The 10,405-nt window shown below is 36.4% G+C and overlaps 1 protein-coding gene across 1 annotated transcript; it reads left to right on the forward strand.

Moving 5' to 3' along the window:
- Nucleotides 1-473: 473 nt before the first annotated feature.
- On the forward strand, nt 474-5,116 carry CYP722A1 (cytochrome P450, family 722, subfamily A, polypeptide 1). Its single transcript, XM_086666637.1, has 10 exons — nt 474-787; nt 1,540-1,870; nt 2,197-2,346; nt 2,441-2,639; nt 3,171-3,250; nt 3,447-3,533; nt 3,815-3,893; nt 3,998-4,104; nt 4,555-4,676; nt 4,913-5,116. Exons 1-10 carry the CDS (start codon nt 543-545, stop codon nt 5,010-5,012), a joined length of 1,500 nt encoding a protein of 499 aa, XP_086522763.1. The 5' UTR covers nt 474-542; the 3' UTR covers nt 5,013-5,116.
- Nucleotides 5,117-10,405: the final 5,289 nt, after the last annotated feature.

Here is a 10,405-nt window from a genome sequence, read left to right on the forward strand (position 1 = left end):
GTGGTAAGGGATAAAGAAGAAGATGACTTGTTTACGTACCTTTAAAATTTTGCATCTCAAAAACTTAGTCAAAATTCACATCTTCTATTTAAAATTTTCTAACTTCAAAAAATATTCTCATTTCTCAATATCTCCGTCCAAATTTTAGACGGAATAGTTATAATTTGAGAACATCCACCTTCATAAAACAAAATTATTAATCAAAATATTGGCAAACACAGTGGGTCAATTGATGCATTTTTCTCTTCTCTTTTTAACAAAATTAAGTAAGAGAAGATATTATCAATTACTATTACTATAATATATATGAGAAGACATCACTCAAATTACAAGTGGTTGTTCTAATCATAGCCTTGATTGACTACATATAATCCACTCAAACTACCCTTTCCCAACCGTACACGTGTCCTTTCCTATCACTTTAGTTCAATAGCTAGATTTTTTACTTCAACAACAAATCTCAGAATACCATATGACCATCTCACATTCTCACTTCCAAACTGAGTGAGAAAGATTAGAAGAACAATTGAGATAGAAATAAGATGGTTTCTTTTGCTCTTCTAACAATATTTCTCCACCTTGTTTCAATATTTCTCATTGTGTTGATAATATGTGGCATCCGCAAAATCTTGTACCATATACTAGTACCGTCTCCGGTAAAACCGACGGCAGAGATTCCTCCTGGTAGCTTAGGACTCCCTATTATTGGAGAAACTTTAGGGTTCCTTTCAGCAGCTAACAACAGTACCAATGGATTTTATGATTTCGTTCATGCCCGTCGCGACAGGTACATATCACCCCGTACTCAAAATCGCCAGACCACTAAACTGTAGTCCTATTTTGAAGTATAAAACTTAGCCACAGATATTCAACTATAAACGACACTTTTAACACTTTAGGTCACACTTTTGGAACACTTCAGACCACATCTTTAGATGGTTTCTTACTTTACACCACACTACTTAACTATTTTAGACCACACTTCTAAACTTCCTATTACTTTCAACCAAAACATAACGTGTCATGTGTAATTTCGATTCTTCTACTGATACAAATGACACCTAAAACCATAGACCGCAGTTTCGACGTTTGTTTAATCCGTTTTGTTTTACTAACAAATGCCAATCTTCTTAGAACAATGCTAGAGGCCACGAGTTAAAGCTTATTTCTGACCTACACAAATTAACCGTCTCCATTTTTGAGTCAGCTCTCTCTCGATGGATTTGTTCACTTTGGATGGACTGTTGATTCTTATTTAGGTCCAGGATAAGTCAATTTTTTTAGCCTCTTCTATCGCTTTCATCTTTTAACTAATTGCTTTCACCTAAAACTAGAAAAAGTAGGAACAAATTTGTTTATTCTACATTTTTGTAGATATATAAGGGTGATTTCACTGACCAAACCATAATTAATACTTCTCAAAAAATAGGTCGCAATAGTGTTATCCTTACCTTAACAATTAGACAGTTGGCTAGGTCGTAAGATTTCATTTTGTCTATGTGGGACTATTTTCCTAAAACCTGAAACTTAATTTTTCAGGTACGGTGATTGCTTCAAAACCCGTATTTTCGGTGAGACCCATATCTTCTTTTCCAGTAGTACAGACTGTGCAAAAGCTGTTCTTAGCAATGACTTTGTGGATTTCAATAAGAGGTATATAAGATCTATTGCAGAACTTATAGGTAAACACAGCTTATTGCTTTGTTCTTCTCATGAACAACACAAACTCATCAGAAACCGACTCGCCACAAATTTGGTTTCCACCTCTTCTATATCTTCCTTCATCAAACAATTTGATAAAATCGTCACAAATACTCTCATTGATTGGGAACATAGAGGAACAATAATCGTTTTCGAAGATGCCCTCAAGGTATGTTTTAAAGTTTAAGAAACTTTTGGGTATGTTGTTTATAGCCCATTGGACCTTACTCTAGCTGAAAAATGGCTTCCAGTGGGTTGGTAAGACTATACTAAACAAAAATCAAGTACTATCCCAGATAATGCTAGTAGTACTCTTATATTTTGTTAAGGCCCGTTGGGTCTTACTCAAATACTCGTTGAAAGCCGAGTTGCAATGAGAGTAAGGCTCAATGGATGACACTTTTCCAAGTTCGCTTTGGACCTCTAAAATCTCAGGGCGGCCACTATAATTGGTATCACGGAGCCGAGATTGATTTATTTATTTATTTATTGCAGATAAGTTTTAATGCAATGTGTAAGATGTTGGTGAGTTTAGAGGATATAGATGAATTAAAGATCTTAGGGAATGAAGTTACTCAAGTTTATGAAGCAATGTTGGCTCTTCCTTTGAAGTTACCTTGGACTAGATTTTACAAAGGACTCAAGGTACATACCTAATTAATTAGATGCGCTCTAGTGCTTTCTTCTTCAATATTTCTATTGATCAAGTGTAAGTTACGCGTAGTTAATGGAATTACAGGCACGGAACCGAATTATGGGTTCACTACAGAAGATGATCGATCAACGAAGAGCAAACAAAGAAGAAGAACATCCTCAAGATTTGCTTCAATCGCTGCTGGACCGATCTAAATCGGATGATGAGAAAGATGACAACCATAATTTATTGATGATGACTGATACCCAAATTAAAGAGAACATACTAACCTTGATCATTGCTGGTTAGGCCTCAAAATTATAGAGCTTTATAGGCACTTCCAATAGTACAAACTGAACCTCAATTAAGTGAAGAGATATCCTATAGACATGCACAATTTTCCCCGAGCGCCAGACGTTTATTAATAAGGGTGCCAACCTAAGACTAGTGCTCCATTAGTGCAAGTGAAAGGGGCTCGGGGTGCTAAACCTAAAGGTGATGCCTATGAGATTCTCTGAAGTGAATTAGAAACTTGGGTGAGAATAGCAAGGGTTGCCTGTGCTTACGGTGCTGCCCAAACTTGTATAAAAATTTACCACATAGTTTTAGGTAGTGAGAGATAAAACAATATCTAATCAAAAATGCTATTTGGCCTGCCTACGACAGGCCGGACACTGATGTGGCCACCTCCAATTGGTCGGGCCATTTCTCTCTACATGGCCCGATCAATTGGAGCTAGGCGCATCAACATATGGCATGTGGTCGGCCAGAATTTTCAGGCCAAATAACATTTCTCATCTAATATAGACGAATTAATTGTAATGACCATGGACAGGTGAGGTAACAACTGCAAGTGCAATGACATGGATGGTGAAGTACTTGGATGAGAATCAAGTAGTATTAGAAGATCTTAGGGTAAGATCTCAAACTTTCATAACAAGTATAGTATTGTCTAGTTTACTTCTATTTTCTTAATTATTACTCATTCTTATGTCACAGTTATCCTCTTCTGTGTTTTAGTTGTACCTGTAAATTGACAAAATTATTTTAGTTCGGAGAAACTAGGAAGATTTGAGTCTCTATTAATTGGCCTAATTGTTCGATTGAATAGGATCAACAAATGAAGTTCGTAAAGAAGACTCTTTCTGGATCATATCTTACACTTGAAGATGTGAATGAAATGTCACATGCCTTTAAGGTGAAACCAACTACCAAGATTTACATTATCTTCTTATGTATAGAAAATATTAATACCTATATTAACATATTTCCTTAAAGTTTGCCTAGCTCTCCGTCCTGCTAGAACGAAAAAGATGTCTCTATTTCATCTCATCCATTGAATTTGGACGGGCGAACTAGTGAACTTAGACTAATGACTAGGGCTCGGAATAGCCCGCATCTTGACATGATATGGCCCAAATTATTTTCTAGCACCTATCATCACAACTTGTTTTAAATGTAAATTACATAGATGTGCAGGTTGTGAAAGAGAGTTTGAGGATGGCATCAATTGTACCATGGCTTCCTAGGGTAGCACTTAAAGATTGTGAAATTGGAGGTCAATAATCTTACTACAAAAAAATTAAGCTTAACCTAAATTTCTTTTTAGTTGCTTGTGATTGATCCTTTCGTGGTCAATGTTTAAACTTGCCCATATTACAGGTTTCATGATCAAGAAAGGTTGGGTAGTTAACATTGATGCAAAATCAATACATCTTGATCCAAGGGTTTATAGTAATCCAACCATCTTCCATCCATCAAGATTCAGCGTAAATTTCTTTGTTCTTTATGATTGATTGATTCTTTTTTGACATAGATTCTTTTTTGACATTAAATTTGATAGACATTACAATCATTACCGGGCATAGATACACCGTGAAGATACAACAAAGATACATCAAAGTTCATAAGTTGAATAAGCACTATAAACCTTATTTAAGGCATACTGTATTAAATGTTTAAAGACCATATAACAACCCATAAAGGATTTCCTAAGGGGTTTAAAGCCCATCTTATATATCTTTACTTGAATTTCATGTCTAAATTACACGAGTTAAATCTTGGAATAACTTTTTTCACGAAGATTCAATCTCAGGACCTCATGGGTGATGGTTAATCGGAAATTTCTTATTATTTAATGAGCTTTCGCTGTAGTTGAATTCATATTTTACTTTTGGGTCTAGGAGTTTAACCTTACTACATCTCTCGTTCCTTAACAGGATGATCAATCTACACCGTACAGCTTCTTGGCTTTCGGTACAGGAGGGAGGACGTGCCTCGGGATGAACCTTGCTAAAGCCATGATGATCGTATTTCTACATCGTCTGATTACAACATACAGGTGAGTTCATGAATCCCGTTTCGATTGTAAACGTTGGTTAAGAGGGTGAATCACGAAGAACATGTTTGCCCCATACATTAGTGGGCCACTGATTTCTAGGCCCATATTCCAATTCTGAAATATAATCCGGGCCATTAGTTGGGTAATGTGGGATGCTCACTTGGTAGATATAATTTACAGGCGTAACGTGATCAATAACCAATCCAATTATTCAACTAATTGTGAATTTTAATCAGGTGGGAGGTAATGGATTCGGACGTGAATCTCGAGAAGCAAGCTATTTTCTCGAGATTAAGAAGCGGGTGCCCCATCCTCGTCACACGAATTACCCAGTAAATACATTCTAATGGCCTTAAATAACGAATTAGTAGTTGTAATAATTTCATGCTCAAAATGTTTACTCTTTGGTTAATCATTTCTCATTTGTTTGTACTTGTGCCATTTCCTTCTTCCGCTATAATGCTAAAGAACAAGAAAAACCAGGTAGAAGTACTATGTGGATTGTCGTGGTTCATGTTTTCGATGATGCTGATTCAATAAACAACTGATCACGGCAAGTCACATACAATTTCTGTCTGGATCTGCCTAATTTTTTTACTTTTCTAACATTACTCAATAAATATTGATTCAATACTGTTAAGTTTGTGACCATCCAACTCAAGACCAATTGGCAATGAGTGGAGAGGACCTAAACCTTATATTCTTGGTTGCTAGATACCCATTGTCTAATGTGAGACTATTCTCACACGCCCCCTCACGTGTAGGGTTCTTTGACCCTAACACGTGTATTTCTTCGAGCGACATGGATCACGTGTGGCTTTTTACCTATCACGTGCGGGCCTAGCTCTGATACCATGTTAAGTTTGTGACCATCCAACTCAAGACCAATTGGCAATGAGTGGAGAAGACCTAAACCTTATATTCTTGGTTGCTAGATACCCATTGTCTAATGTGAGACTATTCTCACAAATACCAACTTTAAGTTCAAATAAAAACATTATCTAATGGTCTATTAATTGAACAATAGAAACATAAAAGACGGATGTTGGTTTCGTTTTAATTTAAATATATGACAATGACTAGTATAAATTGTTAATTTGTAGCCATCTAACTCAAAACCAATTGGCTATGAGTGGAGAGGACCTATACTTTATATTCTTGGTTGCTAGTTACCCATTCTCCCATGTGGGACTATTCTCACATAAATTAATTGATATCACTATAACCTCACTAATCATGTTTGGATATTTACATCTCTCCCATAAGAGATGTGAGTGATGGATTCTGGTTATTTTGTGCGGTGGACCTAAAAGTTTTCTCTTATTTAATTGGCAATGAAACCCGTACCTCCGACCCTCCAAATAATTGAATGAGTTATAAACATTCATGTATATAAACATTCATGTATGAGTGTATCGCTTTTGATAGTGTCAGATTGAATTTTACCTTTCGTCTTCATCTTCCCTTTCATCTTCTCACAATATTCAAATCTTTGATCATCTTCGAATCTTTTTCCATCCTCAACCATGTGATAAGTTTACGTGTATAGAGATGTCTCTCCAACTTATGATTTGTACAAGCAAATTTACAGTTGACATAGTATTTATGTGTATATGTACATGAAGATATGGCATAAACTAAGAATAATGGCATAGTTTCTCAACCAAAAAAGAAGAATAATGGCATAGCTAATAATTTAAGTGTACAAACAAATTCGTCATTTACATGCTCTCCTTGTGTTTCTTAAATTATGGAACCTCGGGGGCGTCGTGGAAGAACTAGGTTCTCAAGGAATTCATTGAGAGATCCAGATAGGTGTATGTGTCTTTCTTTGAAATAATGAGGGAAGGTGGCTCCCACTTTTGCCCTATGGGGGGGCTAGCTTTATCTAAATTGTCTACTTTTGAGGGCAGATTCTTTTGCCTAATATTTTACTAATTCATTTATGACTTTTTTTTTTTTTTGTTTTATGAAACATAAATAACATTAATCATTCAAGGTTACAAATTACAGTTCTAAAAGCACTCTGCCTGAAACAGAATACCGCAAAAAAAAAGGATTAACTTGTAACAAATTTAACATCAAAGGGGTTAAAACCTAATAACTTAAATGTCTTGGATTAACGCCAAAGCTGCCAGATTATGTGCCTCCGAATTGCAAATTCTCGGGCAGAAACTCACAACCGCATCAACTTGGCACGTGATATATCTCAACTCGTTGATTTCCTGTTCGAGTCTCCAGGGGACCTCTGAATCTACGGTCGAGATTAGCTCTAGGAGTACCTTTGCATCCCCCTCTATATAAAACGAGTGAAGCCCTAATTCCGCCGCTAATTCCAATCCTTCTCTAAATCCCTTCATCTCGCTGTGTATAGCTGATTTAGGGTTTAGGCGTTTCATTCTAGATCCCAGCATGCTTCCGTCTGAATCCCTTGCAATAGCCGCACATGAAGCTTTATCGTGTGTAAACGCACCATCAAAATTGATTTTAACCGATCCCATCGGAGGAGGACACCACTGATCTGTTTGCAAAGTTTCATTAGAGGTTGAGTTAGTTAATGAAGTAGAGATATACCTTAGGTTTTGCTTCGTAGTCCACCAACATCTAGTTAGATCCAGCTTCTTGTTGTTGAAATGAAGATCATTTCGTTGTTTCCACCACTCCCACATAAGCTGAGTAATATTGTACCAAACTTCATCATTATTCGCATCTTGAATCAAGATCTGCTTCAAATAATTTACTGGTTCCATATTTTGATAATGAGAATCCATTAGCCCGGTTATGTTAACTAATTCTTTATATTTCTTGCAGCTTCCAAAAAGATGCTCGATTGTTTCTACCTCTTCTTCTTCACACATTAAGCAATATTGAGGTAAGTGTTGAAAAATAGCTCCTATTTTTCCTAAAGTTGGTATATCATCATGTATTAGTTTCCATATAAAGTTCTGAACCTGTGGTATCATATTCGTCTTCTTCCAAAACCTTATCCATGGAAAGTTGTGAGCTTGATCCGAGAGAATTGGATTTGTTTTAATTTCCTTGTAGTATGATTTGGAGGTGAATTTCCCTGTAGGTGTCGGCTTCCATATCAATTTGTCCTTTTGATAGTGATGAGGAATAGGAATGTTATGAATTGCCTCTATTGTAGCCTCGTCAAAGTGTCTATTAATGATATCATCATTCCAACATTTAGTATCCTGCAAAATTAGGTCAGCAACCCAACATATATTTGGTGGAAGATCACTGATAATGGTAGGCTTATGATTAGTTAGTTCGGGTATCCATGGATCGGACTTAATTTTGATAGAAGTTCCATCCCCAATTATCCACATCACATTTTGTTGCATAATATTTTTGGTCTTCATAATAGCTCTCCAGAAAGATGACTTAGATTGCACATTGTTGTCGGCCCAAAAGTCATCTGTTGTGACATATTTTGATTTGAGTAGTTTCACCCATATAGTATTTGGTTGAGTAATTAATCTCCAAGTCATCTTTGCAATAATTGACTCATTTACTTCTTGAATCGATCTGATTCCTAATCCCCCCTTGTTCTTTGGACTGGTAATAATATCCCACCGGATAAAGTGAAGTTTTTTGTCTTCCTGGTTATGACCCCACCAAAAATCCCTTTCGATTTTTTCTAGTTGGTTGATAATATTGACTGGAAGCACTTGATAGCTACAAGGATATGTACAAAATGATGCTAGAACTGATTTAATTAAAACAGTACGACCTGCCTGTGACACTATCTTATTTTTCCAACCTGTCAAAGAATTTTTGAATTTGTCTACTAACCATGTATGACTTTGGATTCGATTACATTTTTTGAGGATAAGAGCTCCCAGATATTTTGCCTCATTTGTCATTGCCGGAGCATTTAGTCTGTTGGTGAATTCTGTCTTGATTGCTGTGGGGACTCCTTTGCTAAAGAAAATAGATGATTTCGAAAAGTTGACCTGCTGTCCTGAGAAGCTTTCATAAATTTCCATTAAAAGTATTATTGTATTGAGATTATTATTTGTAGCCTCTCCAAACAGAATCAAATCGTCGGCAAAAAGCAAATGAGAAATGCTTGGGCTCGAACGATTGATTTTGTAGCCAGTGTATAACCCTTGATTGACATAATAAGAAATTAAGAGCGAGAGAGACTGGGAGGTTAGGATAAATAGATAAGGGGAGAGAGGACATCCCTGTCGGAGTCCTCTCGATGCCTTAAAATCCCCCTCAAGCCTACCATTAATTTGAATTTTAAAGCTGGCCGACCTAATACACGACAAAATGAGGCTAAGAATCGTTCCTTGGAAACCAGTAGCCTTAAGGACAGGTTCCAGAAACTCCCAACTAACACGGTCATAGGCCTTAGCCATGTCCATTTTAAGAGAAAAAACCCCCTTTTTTGTAGTAGATTTACTCATAGAATGTAATAGCTCCTGGGTTATAACTATATTGTCCATTATTTGTCGATTAGGTATAAAGGCATTTTGGGTCCACATTATACATTCCTCTAAATAAGGTCGAATTCTATTGGCGATTAGTTTTTTGATGAATTTATACACCGAATTGCATAAGGCAATAGGCCTGAACTCGGTGGCCATACTCGGGTTTCTAACCTTAGGAATTAAGGCGATAGTTGTTAAGTTGAGGGATGGATCAATAGTACCTGTAGTAAAAATGGATTGAATATAAGATATCAGCTCGGACCCTATTACCTCCCAATTATGTTGGAAGAAAAAGCATGGCAATCCATCGGGACCCGGACTCTTTGTTGATCCCATCTCCATAACGACAGCCTTTATTTCTTCAGGTGAAGGAATCCTTGAGACGTAGCCTAATTGTTCAGGAGTAAAAACCTTATATGCATGTAATATTTCGGTTGGAGGTGAGCTTACCGATTCACTTCGAAATAAATTCTGAAAATGCCTCACTAACTCATTCGAAATTAATTGCTGATCGCTAGTGATTTCACCCGTACTCAGTTGTAACCTGTTTATTTTGTTTTTCTGCCTTCTAATAGACATAGCCATATGATAAGCTTTTGTATTTCTGTCTCCATTTTCCACCCATTTTGATTTGGCTCTTTGCTCCGCTTTAGTTCTCTCAATATTTTCTAAAAATAATATCTCTTCTTGAATAGTGCTTTCGATCTCCTGAATATCCCCTGATGGCGAGATAGTTTGTATATCCAACAATCTTTTCCTCAAAATGGCCAACCTATTTTTAATAACTCCAAACGTTTTTTTGCTCCAATAGTTGATATTTTCTTTTGTGTCATTTAATTTGTTCAGAAAATGACCGTCTGATTGATCCCACTTGTCTTTGAATACCTGTTTATAATCTTTATGATGAGTCCAAAATACCTCGAATTTTGTAATGGTTTTCATAATGTGTCCCTGAACTTGTAGTTTGAGCAGAATAGGAGCATGATCGCTATTGTAACGTGGTAAATGAAATAATCCTGCCTCCAGAAATTGAATTAACCAATTCGAATTACATAGTACTCTGTCTAACCGTTCTTTTGTCAAGTGATGAATCGATTTGTTATTTGTCCACGTGTATGCTGGTCCATTAAATCCGATGTCCAAAAGATTTGCTGAAGCGATAAAGTTCTGAAAATTTTGTAGAAAAGGAATATTAGTACTCCCACCCCATTTTTCTGTTATAGAAGAAATAGCATTTAAGTCCCCGATTAAACAGAAAGGATTGTTCAGACCATTAATCCGAATTAA

Source organism: Eschscholzia californica, unplaced genomic scaffold (assembly GCF_041429995.1).
Source record: "Eschscholzia californica isolate CP2 unplaced genomic scaffold, dmEscCali1.0.p SCAF_1, whole genome shotgun sequence".
NCBI lineage: Eukaryota > Viridiplantae > Streptophyta > Magnoliopsida > Ranunculales > Papaveraceae > Eschscholzia > Eschscholzia californica.

Coding starts and splice junctions, on each gene's coding strand:
- CYP722A1 (XM_086666637.1), top strand. CDS start 543: ATGGTTTCTTTTGCTCTTCTAACAATATTTCTCCACCTTGTTTCAATA. Junction 3,251..3,446: donor TAGTATTAGAAGATCTTAGG/GTAAGATCTCAA, acceptor TCGATTGAATAG/GATCAACAAATGAAGTTCGT. Junction 4,105..4,554: donor TCCATCCATCAAGATTCAGC/GTAAATTTCTTT, acceptor GTTCCTTAACAG/GATGATCAATCTACACCGTA.